The sequence below is a fragment of the Protopterus annectens genome, chromosome 2.part1 (genome assembly GCF_019279795.1).
Source record: "Protopterus annectens isolate FY-2018-M chromosome 2.part1, PAN1.0, whole genome shotgun sequence".
Classification (NCBI taxonomy): domain Eukaryota; kingdom Metazoa; phylum Chordata; order Ceratodontiformes; family Protopteridae; genus Protopterus; species Protopterus annectens.
This window is the reverse complement of record NC_056729.1, coordinates 103,432,709-103,448,581: the sequence shown is the minus strand read 5'-3', so window position 1 is coordinate 103,448,581 and position 15,873 is coordinate 103,432,709. Positions and strand designations below refer to the sequence as shown.

Here is a 15,873-nt window from a genome sequence, read left to right as displayed (position 1 = left end):
TCTAGGCTGCCCCGTCTCTGGAATAGACTTCCCATATATGTCAAACAGAGTACCTCGCTGACCCTCTTCAAGCGTGACCTTGATGAGTGGATGGGAAACCACAAATTTGTCCCAGGGATTCCACCTTTGTCCCTCATCAACAGGAGCAACAGGTGCTGACTGTTTATTTCTTGGGGGATAAACTCTTGGCTAGGCTTGTTTGGGCCCCAGGGCTATTAGCCTAGGTACCTCCTGTGATCCTAGGAGACCCAAAATCCTGAGGTATTTACTTGCAGTGACCAAGGTTTGAGTGGAAAACCTTAGAAATAAATCTAGATATAGATCTATTTTATCCTGTAGAAGAAAAGCGTGTTGAACTGAGGTGTCTAGCACAGTTTCTAGGAACACAGTCTAGTATGGAGGTGTCAAAATAGCATTTGAATGTTCTCTTGGAATCCCAGCTTGTGGAAGATATCTTTCACACAAAAGAGATTCCTGATGCTTTGAAAAAGACTAGGCAAAGATAAGCAAGTCATCAAAATTTGGAAAAATGTGACTACACTGTAGCCTGCAATGAGCTACAACTGGAGATAGACACTTTGTGAACACTCCTGGTGCAATGGAATGTCTAAAGGGTAAGGCAGAAAACTGATAATGTGATCCAGACACACAAAACCTTAAGAAACATCTGAAGTCTGAATGAAAATGGATGTGATAAATATCTTTTAAGCCTAGTGTTACCAAGAAACTTGGAAGAGGAGGTAACAGGTTGTGAAGTGACATCATTTTGAATATGGGCACTCTCACAAACTGCTTCATAAAAGGAAGATCCAGAACTGGTCTCCAAGCATTTTCTTTCTTTGGCACGAAGAACAAACAAATAAAAATTACCACCCCACCTGGGAAGGAGGGACTGGTTCTATCACTCCTTGGGACAGCATGTGAATAAGAACTGGTGTAAACAAGAGTCTGACCTGGAGGATGAGGAATGACTCCCAGAAATGGAGGAATTTTCTCCCACTTCCAACTTGTAACCTTAATGAATGCTCTTCAGTATCTATTTGTCCGAAACTAATTTGACTGTTGCCAAAGACTAAAATGGCGCTTCAGACTTTCTGTAAGGAAAATGCGGCTAGGATTGGTGGGGGTGGGGGGGTCACAAGGTCTCTTGAACAGTCATTCAGACTTGTTAGACTGTCCTTTGTTTTGAAATGTTTACAGGTTTATACCAGGCTAATGACCATCAGGGTCTTTATAAACCTAGACATGCAACCGAACCCAGTTTTGTCCCAGAGGACCTTGGATGCTTAAATGTTGGGGTATGTTAGCAAAGAGATAGTCCAGGGTTATGTGGAGGTATGAAAGTTGGGGGGGTTTGAGGCTTATTTTTATGACCCCTTTCTTGCCATTTATTCTTAAATGTCTGTTTACCTACACTTTGTTGAGACCGTTTATTCTGCTTTTTGCCAAAACTGGATGAGGAATTAAAGAATTCCTTAGAAAATTTGAAAAAGGAGGGCTGAAAAATACTACATCTTCCTGGATAAGTTACCCCCTTTCACCACAGTTACTGTATATAGGTGTGTACTAGGCTAATGACCCCAAGGGCCTTTTTAAGCCTAGCCATGCATCCCAAATCATTAAACATATAGATGCCAAATCAGGGATGAATTTCCTGTTCCCCATCCAATGGTCCAAGTTACACTTGAAATGGGTTCAGGAGGAACTCTGCTTCACATGGATGGGGTGCCTGTTCCAGAGAAGGGTTAGTCTCTGGATACATACCTGTCTCTCCAACAAGTCCTATTTATATCACAGGCACAGTTTAAGTCTTTAGAATGGGTAATTCTGGTGCTGTTTGTTTTGCGGATATGCCGGAGGTCCAAAAGAATGGGATCTGACAATGCCTTGTATTCCAGGCATAGATCTCCCCTCAATTGTCTGTAGGACACGAAATACAGGGATAGGGTCTTCAGGTGGTCTGCATAGGACAAGTTACTTACGTCCTGTATTCTTTTAGTGAGGAACCTCTGTGGACACTCCAGATGTTGGATATGCCTGGTTAGGTACATACCAAATGGGACACTGTACTCAATGACAGGTCTGATGAATGCTGAATACAGTGGAACAATGACTTATTTAAACCTAGATGCCATACCTTTGTTTGTAACTGCACAATATAGAACAATTTCCTCACTACTGTAGACAAGTGATGGTCAAAGGCTAGATTACTGTCTGTATGTGTCCCCAAGTCCCTGCCTATTGGGTCAGCTCTTAGGGGTGTGTTGTCATTTATTTATTTCATATCTGTTGACCAGCTTAGTCCGATTGTTAGACCCCTTTTTCAGCAGAGGCCTGGGGAGAAAAGCTCCACAAATTTTACAAACAACAACAAAGTAGCCATTATAACAAGTACATGCTTTACAATTGAGAACAGACCGTTTTGAATCACAAGCTGAAGCAATGTATCCATTTGTTCAATACATTCAAAAAACACAATGAAGGGAGTTGGACAAAAAATTATTTACAGGATATTTTCTTGCACACAGCAGGAAAACATGTTGTTAGTACGTTCATTTAAACAGGCATTGTGTATGGTATAGGCACAGCATTTTGACAACTGCTGCTACTAAAGTATTTTATGTACAGTAAAGGTACTGTCAGAGGATTGAGTTTTAGTAGTCAAGAGTGAATAGCAAGTTTGAACGCAAAAATTATCTGAGGGAAGAGTTGAGAGAGTAAGGATGAGAGAGGAGAGGGAGAAGAGGTATGGGTATAAAGGAGGCGAGTTAGAGTAGACGATGTGTATGAAGGTTTGAGGTGGTACTTAAGCGAGGTGAAAGGTACAGTTGTGTTAAGGTCTAAGGTGGTATGACAGTTTCCAGGGGAGGATGAGTTCTCAAAGGATACTATTATGCATTTCTTGGCATTTAAGTTTTAGTCCATGTCTCTGGTACCAGTTGTCTGGCTGTATTAGCCCTTCCTGGAGAACAGTTTTGTCAGTGTGGGATTCAATGACAAATTTAGTCAGCCAGAGACCACTGACATTGGCCTTGACTTCAGAGAAGTAAATTGCCAAAAAAGTCCCAGGACTGAACCCTGAGGGACTCCACTTGTGATCTCCCCAATTCTAACTTCTTGGGTCCTGTCTGTGAGCTAGCTGGTCATCTACCGGGTGACATAACGGTTTGTACCTAGCCTCTTAAGTTTATCAACAATGTCCCAGTGGGGGATTGTGTCAAATGTCACCAGGTCAAGGTAGGCAGTGTGAATTATTTTGCCCTCATCCATTGCTTTGGTGACATTCTCAAAGAAGTTTACCAGGCTGAGTAGGCATGACCTGCCCTTGATGAAACCAAACTAGGTTGGGTCCAGTGTCTGGAGGTTTTCTATGTCATTATTGATCATTTCCATGACAATTCTTTCCATGGCTTTGCATATGTTACTAGCGAGACTTGTGAGTTTGTAGTTTCCAGAGTCTGTAGATGGTTCACCTTTGTGCAGAGACATAACTTACTGTTCTCCATTCATGAGGTATGAAGCCTGTTTGGAGGCTACAGTTAAATAGAAATTCCAGAGGGCCTGATAGGTCATGTTTCATGCTATTTCGAAGGCATTCTGAGATACTGTCTGGGCCCACTGATGCAGTGTTCTTGGCCTTAGAGAGAGTATTAAGGACCTGTTTCCTAGTGACAGCAGGGGAGCTATACTTGATGGTACTTCCTGAGAGAAGGTTAATGGGGAGAGAGAGGTGTAAAGTTGGAACTGAATTTGTCAGCCAGTAGGTTTGCTATATCTTCTGGCTCATTATAGGTGACACCATTTACAATGAGCTCTGCACACAATTGTATTTCCTTTGAGGTTGCGAACATAGTTACCAGGCCAAACATACCTCAAATTTGGCTTTGGTAGACTTTGTTTGTGCTGAGCTGCTTGTTTAGTTTGATGAGAGTGCTTGTATCCGGCTGGGTGCTGCATTTCCTAATTTCTGCCAGGATTTTCTTCCTTCTGTTATACAGTCTACTGATGATGTGATTCTAAAAGGTGGCTTGTTTTTTGAGTTAGTTCTCTACTACTTCCTGGTTGGTACAGTTACCTCTGCTCGTACATGCTTGTAGAGGGTTTCTGTGAACAGTTCTGTGTGGGCAGCAGTGCTCTCAGGGTTTACAGGGGCTTGAAATTTTGCCTAGGTCATCATTTAATACTAGAAAGTTAGCCTTAGAGTAGTTCCTGAATATTGCAGGATTATCTGGGGTTCCAGGTTTTATTATTTTTTTTTACTTCAAAGACCATTTTGTCGTCTGACCATATCACAGAAGACATTTACACTAGGGTGTGTGCAGCACGCTCCCATATTAGAGAAGAGCAGATACAGTATGGTTACACCCATTTGTTGGAGTATTGACAATCTAGTCCAGGTAGTTTGTGTTTACAAAATCCAGAAATCTATGTGCCTGTAGGCTTGGTGTCATATACGATTCCCAGTTAACAGTGGGGTATAGTTATTCACCTATAAATATGGTATTAGGTTGGATGGGGTGTTTCCAATAAGTTTAAATACATGGTAAGGGTTTCCTGTGTCACAGAGGGGGACCTATAATTGGATTTTAACTATGGTGATCTGAACATGGACAAGCTCAAGTGCCTTGTCCTGTCTGACCAGCCTTGAGGTATGTTTATTTTTTTACCTAAATCAAGACATCTCCACCTTTTGTCCCAGTCTGTGTAGTAGCTGGTCTAAAATGTGTGGAAGGCATTATACCCTTGCACTGACAGTGTGCTCTCCATGGCTTTAAACCATGCCTCAGTGACCACACATGTGTCAGCATTACTTAGGATGAAGAGAGCTTCTAGGAAGTGGAGTTTTTTGTTTAGACTCCTGGCACTGAGCAGTAAAACCTTTAGATTTTCTTGGTTTTGATTTGCTATGTCGGAAGTACTTTCAGTTTGGCATTGCCTAAAAGAGGAACTGTGGGGAGGACAATGTTTTAGCTAATATTCAAAAGCCTAGAGGGGAGAGGTGCAGACCATCCATGGCAAACAGTGTGGTCTATTGGCCATCACCTTCCTTGCTGGCAAATATTGCACCCCCTTAGAATGATACCAGAAGTTAAGCCAGTTATTAAAATCCATCATCTTTTGTTCATATTGTGGCATCATCCTTGGAGGAGGTAAAATGTTACTCAATGCTAGGCTCATACCAGCCTGGGACACACATTCCAAGAGCTCCATGATGTCTCTCTTCATATAGTCTAGGGAGGTACATCTCAGGTAATTTACAACCACATGGACTATGACTGAGTCATACAGGTACTTGTGGTCCAATGACCTGAGTGTGTGTGTAATGTGTCGGATCCTGGCCCTTGACAAGCAACCACCTGTGACCTTCTCCTTAGTCTAGAGATAGGGACATCAGTGCATCTTCACAATGGAGTCTCCAATGACTAGAATGTTGGATTTTGTGGTGGCATGCCTCATGGGCTTAGAAGTAGAGGTTCCATGACATGTGGCTGTATGTGTTGATGCAGGTGTTGTTTTGAAAGAGTGCATTTCGGGTTACTGATGGTGTTTGTTATGTGCACTCCATCTAGGAGGCCTTCGGGTTTAGGTAGGTTACATTTAAGTGCCTCAGCGTATGGGGGTCTATGTGCTTGCTTTGTACTTTGTCCGATGGGTGCAGCTTAGGTACTACTGACAAACTTATTGACATTAGGAGCGCTTTTATGTGAGAGCATTGCCCCCAGTGACATTGCATAAATACATCTCTCATATAACATATTGGTTTGAGAATTAACTGGTTATCAGTAAACATGAGGAAATTTCTACAATGCTCAGGATGTTCATATTCATCAAACTAGTAATGAAGATAGTCGGAAAGCTCATATCCACGGCAACAGACCCTTTTTATGGATTATACAGTTGGAGTGAGAATATCAAGTAATGTCAAGAGTATCTGGTTTACAACTCTGGGAGTAGTTCTCGTCACTACAAACTAGTTATCCTATGTGCAACTAGGTACCGGAGAAATTTCAATGGTTCTTTTACAGGAAAAATGTCACCTCAAGGTGTCTATGGTTATACAGGGCACTGTCAACTACTTGAAGGGAAACTAGTAAGTAGAGTTTAATGATTTATGGATAAAGTACTCTGAAATTAGAAGTAAATCAAGCAGTACTTACTGAAAAGAAAGTATTAGCTTGTCAAGAATGATGACAAGAGGGGAGTCACCTGAATGGCTGCTGCCCGACTACTACTAGTGCTGGTCTCAACACAGCTTCACTCTGCTGGAATACATTGCTCCTTTGTTTCCTCTCTCATCAGAAGCAAAACAGCAGCACCAATCCCAAGATGAGAAGCAGGTCACAGCCTCTTTGGTGATACACAGTCTTGTCCCAGAAGATGTAAGGGTCTGTAGGCTTTTCCTGGTAGATGCCTTGAATAGCAACCAGACCAATCAGGAAGATCAAGTGCAGGCACTCACTTCCCAACCAGAAAAAGTCAGGAATCTATGTATTCTGAGGCTTCTCTCACCAGGAGCAAAATATAAGCATAATCTCCAAACTGCCAACTATGAAGCAGTTATTAGGTTTTCCCGTGATCGGCAGTCACCAGGAAATAATGTTCTTATGCTCCTTCTCTCACAAGGAGCAAAACAGAAGTACTAATCCCAAGATGACTATTGAGGGGCAGAATGTGGGTTGGTGGTCTTGGGAGCAGATGTTGCAGATTTTAAAGTTAAAATGGAAAATGGTTTAATATCCTAAGAGCTGCAGTGTGCACTAAGCAGTTAGATATAAAAGAGTGGGCAACTTGAGCTTTAGCTATATAAGTGAATAGCCACTAATTTTAAAAGATCACGACAGATAGGAAGGGGTGGGCACTTTGTATTCTGGTTCTATGGAATACAGTGGGATGGCCAATAAATTTAAATAGTTGAAGGGGAGTGATTTCACAAAATGATAATTTTGTGCTTACTCAACAGCCAATGAAAGAGAAGCGGGAAGGGTGATATGTGGTTAAATTAACATAAGGGGCAGGCAACTAGAAAGTTGAGTTAAAAACACAACAGAGTCAGGGTGGGAGGCTGGGGAAAATGGATTCTGTGAGAATCCCATTTGCCTTTTTAACAGCAGCTGGCTAACTATCAGGAAAATTACAAGCTGTAACACACACACACACACACACACACACACACACACACACACACACACACACACACACACAAAATAAAGCTCGCCTCTGCAGCATAGGGGCCAAAAACTAAGTCTATATCCAAAGGGGAATTTAAAATCTCATTTTTATCATCTGAGAATGTAGCCATGCAAACCTCCTCAAAACAATAACTGACCACAGCCCTGAAAGTAGCATCAACAGAGGCATATACACAGACTGTAAACAATGAGTAGTGACCTGGGCAACTGAATTAAGTAAATTACTTGATGCATATTTTTATTTAAGAAGAAACTGCAGATAAAACATTCCTCATATTTTCACACAATTCAAAAATCTGAAAAATTAAAGTTGCAGAAATATACATATTTTCCCGTATTTATCAATAATTATTCTATCCTTAACAGAAAGAGTAGGATTGGATTGAATTAAACGTTTAGCAGCAGTGGGATCAACTAAAGCTACAGCTCCTGGGTCAGGTTTGAGAAAAGTGCACAAAAACTAAAAGACTGACAGACTTTATACAGCCTATCTATCTTTTTTAAGGGCAGCTAGCTAACTATAAGGAAAACTGCAGTCAGTAACAGACACATCCTCTAAAGCAGACAGAACAGGAGGAATGGGTGTCGGTTCCAGAAATACCTTTTGTAATTACTCACAGTACTTTCAGTAGGACTGAGAAACCTCGGTGTTGTCCCTTCTGAAAACACTGGCACATTCCAGCAACAGTATCAGACAGACAAATCCCCACAGGGAGAATCAAAAATTGAGCTCTCCTCTAAGTCTGAATCAGAAATCTAAGATGAAAAAACTATCTGTCCCTTCATCTTCCTGTTCTGATTTGGAATCTTGAAGTTTAAGAAAAGAGGTATCCTCCTTTCTTTTACCATAAACTACCTTACAAGAAGGATCAACAGCCTGATTTAAACCCTAAGCCAGACCCAGTAAACTACTCCTATATAAGGAAATTAGAGGAGGAGTAGACATATGCCTACTTTTCTGTTTCTTTTTGTCAGGAAAAATGAGGACAACTGTGTTACTAATGGCACCAGCAGCTTCCCCAGGGATTGGCACAGAACTCTAACAAAAGGGAAACCTCCCCTGTTTCTTCTCCCAGGACCAACAAGAATGGCATGCCCTTGTCATTGAAGAGACCCCAAGAGCTGTAAAGGACATGCCTAACCCCAGTCCATAGTGACTGTAGATGCTATAGCACAGGGATCTGGGGTAAAAGACAAGTGATCTGAGATACAACAAATTGCCAAAGCAGAGCCACCCACCTTTGGTTGAAGCAAATTGCTAGCCTGCTGTGGAGGCAAAGGCCATTTTTAAAATTTTTTTTTTTAGTGGCAGGAAAATGGACCAATAATGGAACCAAGAGTTTGTTCCATGGTCAAGCTAAAAATGGGGCCTCTTTCCTGGAGAAGACAAGCAGCAAATGTTGGTAAAAATCTACAAGTCTTTAAAAGTCACTTTTCACAGAAAAACACAGTAAAAAGTACTTTAAAACACTTTGCCAGCTCACAAAAAGTAGAAAAAAAAAATTTTATCCACAGAAAAAAAATGCATTCAGTTACTTTACACAACATTTAAACTGACAGGGAAAAAAAGAACACTCCCATTTAAAAGTATGATACAGTCTTATGACCATTAAAACACAAAACTCATAGCTTTAACATAACTTTACTGAATAGCAAAGTGATAAAACACAAACAATATTTAGAAAATGGAAGGTTTTTCAAGGCACAGCATCAAGTCGGCCATCGATCCTCAGAAGCCTTACGGGAACGTACTCTTAGGCAGCAGTAAAGCTCTGAAGGACTTGGTTTCCAAAGTTGCCTTATATTCAGCTCAGCTTATGCTGCTTGACAGTTTGGGTGCATGGAAGGTGCCCTGAAGCTTTGGAAGCTGGTTAGCGGTTATATCCTGGGCAGGATATAAACCACATAACTAAGGCTACTGTAGCAATGATCAAAAGGATGAACATCTTAAAAAAAAAAAAAATCTTCAAAAGTGCTAAAGCTATTACCCACCATTTTGCCGAATGTGAGAAATTATGTGGACTAGTACTGAAGAATGCAGCACTTCACCCCATTTTACCAGTTAGACTAGTAGAAATGTCAAATCAACTGCATTTTTGTAGCAATATGCATCTTCATCTGCTAAATTAATAAACTGCATTTATGGATATTACTTTTTGTTTTATTTATTTTATCAAATGGCATTTAAGACTGGTAGCTAAATAAGCTATACGTTTAGTGTTGCAAGTGGCACTGCAAGTAAAACTATATTCCATTCCACTGGATGTTTGAACAAGTTGTTGGTATCGGTCACAGAACAGGGTTTACACCTGCCACATTTAAAAGTTCTTTTTCTGTTAATCAAACATTCTTTAGGATAGCCATTCTTCATACATAGTAGTCTTTTTATATTCTTTTTGTTCTTGAAAACAAACCTCGGTGTATTTCCTACAATATCTTTCAGTTTTTCATCCTGAGTTAGCACCGGCCAAAACTTCTTAATGATATCACAGATGTACATCGAATCATAACTGTAGGTAAGCATAAAACCGAGGGTATCTGGCTTATGTTGGATCTTATCTTGAGCCTACCGCTCAGCTCGTGTTGTTCCGATCAGAGAAATATGGTTGACCTTTGCCTTTTCTTAAAGTCAGTGACCCATCTGAACTGAATGCCAGATCCTTACTGGTGTAACCTCTATCCTGTAGATGCAATTCTAGTTCGTTCTTAAGTGTACTTAATAAATAAAATATGGAAGGTGAAATTGATGGCTATAAACTAGTGACCGTAATAAGGATGAAAAAGTGCACTTAGAATCACTGTGCTTATGTCTATTCTCAAAGGGAAACAAATTTTTATTTGCGAATGTGGAGGCAAGTCAATTGTAGAACCTTTTTGATTGGACATTTGATTGGTAAAGGTGCTGGCCTGACTGGATAATACTGAACGGTGAATTCTCTTTTTTACTGAAACTGCGACCACTACTATTTAAAGCCACTGGTGTTTTCTTTGAGATTAAGGCTCCCCATGTTATTGAAGGCAATAGTTTAAATAGAGTAGCCTTGAAAGAGTGATTGTCCGCAGTTTATTTTCTTGTTAAGAGTAATCGCAAAATAAAATATGGAAGTTGAAACTGACTGCTATAAACTAGTGACCGGAAGGAGGATGTATTGGTGCACTTAGAATAAATGTGCTTACCCAAAAGGATTTTTTGTCAGGCAAGAAAGTGCTGCGTCTTTGTATGTCAAACTAAGAAAATTGATTAATACCCATTTGCTAACCAAGAGGTGTTGTCAGTAGGAAGACACTGTGATTGGGTATGAGTGACTGGATGGAACTAAAGGTGTTGGCCTGAATATAGAGTTCTGACTGGTGAATCTTCCTTTATCTAGCAGAAATGGAGCCCAATTAATTATGATCTGAAGAAGGTTTGTAATCGAAAGCGCTTATCGTTTTGAAAGTTAAAAAGGACCTCCCAGTTTAAAGTTTTATTGAATTATTAAAGGTTTACGATTTTATTTCTACTCCGTGGTGGTGTGCATCAGCTTTTACTTCTAGTGTTCCACATTTTATTCCAAAACAACCTTCGGCAGTTACGAGAGAGTTTTCTACTGATTTTTCAAAGTAAAGTGGAATGAGATTAACCCCTTCTCTTCCAGTATCCTCTGTTGCAATATATACATTTCAACAGTTACAATAACACATGTACATTTCTTCCTCTGTCTAGCAGGACCTATTGTTGATACATTTTTAACTCAAGTAATTTTACAGATACATTTTCAACATAAGGATCTGTTCAAATCAGTTTGATATTCAAACATATAATTCTTTAAAAAAATTTCAGTTAGCTGTGCTAACATGTTACACATCCACTGCCCTACTTCTCCTGGCATAGCTGACAATACCTCACACAGTCACATACAATATTTAACCACCATGTGCCTTCAACACTACTGCATCTAAATTCAGAACAAGAAAGATGGTGCTACCACTTTTTATTTATTTACTGTAAGGATTAGGTGATTTTCTTCATCACTTTATATATGTTCAGTGCTGCATGCTAATAATAAACATACATGCACATGTGTCTTGCATATATACATACCCAAAAACGAGTGCACACACACAGCTAAACTTTTTTATTATTTTATAAAGGCTTCTGCTGCCAACAATTTATTTTTTGCTTTTTATTTAATTATACAGGGTTCTGCTGGCAGCAATTTATTTTCTGCTCTTAACAATCCTACACCACCACCTACATAATTACAGCTTATCACACCTCACCCACCACATTCATGATGGCAAATGTAATAGTAATACTTTTACAAGTGCTGAACTGCTATACATAAGGAAATGGCTTAACATGAAGAAATGAAAAGCAGTTTTCAGCCAAAGTGAGTAATATGAGATTGCAGACCGTTTTAATTTATTTTCCTGCTTAGTTTGATCCTGTGCATGGGAGGGGGTGGGTGAGTGGATCTATCTAGTAGGACACAGACAATGAAACTATAATGTTACAACATGCAGTACCTCAGTTGATGTTCACGGAGGTTGGACAAAGCTTCCATTCCATGGAGGTAGGAATACACAATCTCCAGATCCTGTAAACAAATACAGAAATGGGCAGTTACAACACTCAATATGTAACATCATGGAAAGTCACCATAAAACAATAAATGCATTTTAGATGGCTCAGAGGTCATCAAAAATAACACAGTAGACCTTAATCTAGTTATCCAGAAAAATTTAGACAGATGGAAAGAGGTGAGACAGAAACAAATCTTTCAAAATTTCAAATGCTGACTGCAAAAGCAATGAACTGCAGCAATGAGGACAGAAGTACGAGAACAATGTGTATAAAACAGGTTTAAATAATGTATAAGTTAACAGCAGGATGAAGTAGAAAAAAAAACTCCCATTATTCACAGATTATCAAACTGTATAAACATAGAAAACAATATGCATAAATAAAAGTGGTTCAGCTGTTGAGCTGGGAAAACTATTACCCAGCAGAAAAATATGTATACTACAAGATAAATGGTGGATTTGACCTCATAGCTCTTTCTTTCTCTGTGTCTATCTATCCGTGCGGCATACAGTGATGAAGCCAACACCAAGTCAAATGACCCAGATTTGGTAAGCGCTCTGGGTTCTGTGGAAGGCAAGCAGTGTGGGATAGGGGGAGTGAGAAGGTGACGCCAGATCACCCCATCTTGGGAGAGTGAGGCAGCTTGGTCTGTTGTGACATCGATTCCCAAGGTGAAATGGAGTAAAATGCAAAGGACATCAGTCAGCAGCAAGCCACTGGCTCTGCCAACCTGCTGATAAGCAGTGTACCCCCAGCAAGCCACTGGCTCTGCTAACCTGCTGATAAGCAGTGTACCCCCCATCCCACCCTGAGATATCTGTGAGAGGGTGCACACCACCATGGAGTCAAAGCCATAGCAAGTCCTCACATGTGCACACATCTGCTGCTCAGACCTCTCAACTGTCCTTGATCTTCAGGGACATCCCGGATTTAGACTCAGATTGTAGGTCTGTCCCTCTTAATCCCTCTTAAAACTAATGACTGCTGAAGAAAAGGTGGTGAATTACCCTTAATAATGATAGTAATTCAGAGTTAGAAGTTTTATGTCAGAAAATCTATATTAATCCACATTCTCTTATTATGCAAATGTTTCAAGCTAACAGTACAAATATTTAGAAAATGCCCCTGATTGTCCCTGATTATTTGAGGATTTGTCCCTGATTCTGTTGAGATTTGTCTCCGATCGGTTGAGAGCTATGCTGCTGCCTTGGATGGAGATTTAAACTACTGTAAGAAAATCCCTTATGACTGCCTAGGTGATGGTCTCTTCTGACGGTCTCTCACTTCCATACAGGAAAAAAAAAATAGGCTGATAGCTAGGGAGGTCATAAACCAACAGGCAATGGGATAAAGTATACACAAATATACACTTCTCTTACTCTCCTCTTTCCATCCCATCAATATCACTGTAGTCTATCACCAACATAGTGAAAATCAGTGTATAGTATATGGTGACATATCTTTTACACCTCCTTGTTAAGTAAATGACTTACAAATCTTGAGACGACAAAATTGGTTGAAACTGCGCGTAAACAAGAAAGGACATGCCCTCAGTCCCATACTCCTCAAACTGATTATTCACCTTAACCACATTTAGCAGGTTTTACAAATAGAGTTTCTTTCTGCAGCCACAGAAACACACTGTGAAATACAAAGTGCTAAAAGTCAAACAGCCCAATAATCAGCTTGAATCAAGAAACAATTTTAAAATGTCAGAGGTGTGAAGGTGCTAGCAACATAGCTTTAATGACCAATGGTCTATTAATTATAATTTGTGGGGAATTTAATTTTTTATACAAAAATAAAGTTTTTTCATGTATCTAGGTATACATCCAGAAAGAAAATAAGCTAATGTAAAGATACCAGTGATAAAACTGTGTGTGCAAATATACATCTGGTGATATTATTAAATGCATGGATTTAGACATTCCTTTCAAAGGGTCAGTATCCATTTATCTTCCAAAAAGCAAAAATTATGATCCCAGAGAGCAATAAAGAAATAGTAACAGAATTTAAAATCTGAAATTTAACAATGCCTTTAATGAATAACCCTTATTAACAGATATTCATAACAGCAAGTGTGTGATGTGCATTTTTGACATTTGTGAAATGCTCCACATTAAACACACCAATTTTGTTTTTAACCTGCAATCCCTATAAAATTCACCGTATGTGTATGGGAGGTGATTATAAATTAACAACACATACAACTTCACAAAGGAATAAATAGAAGACTACATTAACTTCTGTAAAACAAAAAAAAAAGGCCAGGTGTCACTGCAGCTTTAAGAATTTCAGAAGACAGAATTTCACATTATTCCCACTATGAATTATGAACACTGGATACTGTTCTGTAATTCATAGGTTCTTGGTGTGCACTAGGCTAATGGCCATGGGGCTTTTACAAGCCTAGCCATAGGATTACCCTGGCATAGTGCCACCCAACCTTAGTTCCCAGTGCCTATGTCGAGTAGAGCCACTGGAGTTATCCCGGGGTGAATTTTCTGTTTCCCATCCACTCATCAAGTTTTCTCGAAGAGGGTCAGCGAGGTGCTCTGCTTGACATGTATGGGAAGTCTGTTCTATAGCATGGGCAGTCTCTGGGTTATGAACCTGTCCCTCCAGTACGTTCTGTTGACTGTGGCAATGGGGTTGAGGTCTCTGGAGCGTGGTGCGGAGGGATTGGGACTTCTTTACATGTAGCATTTCCAACAGAGCTGGGTCAGACATAGTTTTGTAAGTCAAGCAGAGATTGCCTCTAAGTAGGCAATATGAGACAGAGAATTAATTTGATTATGTTCCAGTATTATATAAAACTGAATAGTAAATTCATATGATGCATAACAAATGTCAAGCCTCTTGCTTTCAAAACATCACAACTACTAGTCTTTTGTGTATTTGCTGTGAATGTTTATATCACTCCAAAAGTACAACAAAAATACATGAACTGAAAATAAGTGTTATACTTAAGCAATAACCCACGTCTGGGTGTGCGTAATGCTGGATTTACACACGGTTGGTGTGGTTTGGTCACGAGGGCGAAGCCCAAGTGGCCAAACAAAGACAACCGTGGGTAAATCCAACATTACCCACACCCAGAAGTGGGTTATTGCTATTATACAATGACATTATTTAAGAAAAAAATAATTACTTTTCTTAAATAATGGCAATGTATAATGCCTCTGTGCTGCCCTTCCACAGCTGTCTGGTATTCTGTGGCAGTTCTGATGTACTGCGCATGCATCTGCTTATGCAGTACATCAGAGCTCTGTGTGGAAGCAACGGAGAAAGCAAGATCTCCGTTGCTGTTTAGAAAGTGTCTCGCTATGTTAGAGGAGTTTAACATAGCGAGACAGCTTTAAAAAAAGCAACGGATAAAGGAAAATCTCCATTGCTTTTTTTAAGCTATCCTGCTATGTTAAACTCCTTTAACACAGCGAGACACTTTCTAAAAAGCAAAGGAGATCTTGCGTTCTCCATTGCTGTAACAAAAAAAAAAAAAAAAAGAGACTTATACTAATGGAAAAAGTCCGGGCGACGGAACCTTTTTCCATTTGTATAAGTCTAATTTACAAATGCAGTGCACAGTTTGGAATATTAACGGGGGGGGGGGTCATTGCATAATAGTTTTTAATCTTAATGGTTTTGTGTCTCTAACCATACCACCCCCCCTTTTTCAGTTCATTATTCTAGGCTAATTTGGCTAGCACGAAAACCACAGACAATTTTTTTTTTAGGAAAGAAAAGGGGAAATGTGTGCCATGGCACTAACAAGAAAGTGATAGCATCATATCTGTTCTCTGCAAATGATTTCAAACATCACTAAGACAGACTTTTTTTTTTTAATTAAAATTGTAGAAACAACCACTGGTTACACTTATGACAGCTTCCCTCTGAATATAAAGAAACATTTAAAACAATAATCCCTCCATTTCAATCATCTTACTAACATGTTTGCAAATATGTATGACCTAACTTTTGGTGGGCATACAGCCATTCCTGATGGGGAAAACTGATTTACAGAAGAGTGAAACTGAAGTTGTCACAATATGCTGAGTTCTTCTCTCTCTGAGCTTTCGTTCTTTTGAAGAGAGAGAGAGAGAGAGAGAGGGGTTT

At 39.7% G+C, this 15,873-nt stretch overlaps 1 protein-coding gene across 11 annotated transcripts in view; it reads right to left on the bottom strand.

Annotated features, from left to right (window-relative positions):
* Positions 1–15,873, bottom strand: part of RAPGEF2 (Rap guanine nucleotide exchange factor 2) — a 2,418,607-nt gene that overhangs the window by 1,757,932 nt on the left and 644,802 nt on the right. For all 11 annotated transcript variants that reach the window (XM_044062055.1, XM_044062064.1, XM_044062056.1 and 8 more), the window contains exon 2: positions 11,700–11,770. In XM_044062055.1, coding sequence (XP_043917990.1) covers positions 11,700–11,770 — 71 coding nt within the window. The remainder of the gene's footprint in view (positions 1–11,699; positions 11,771–15,873) is intronic.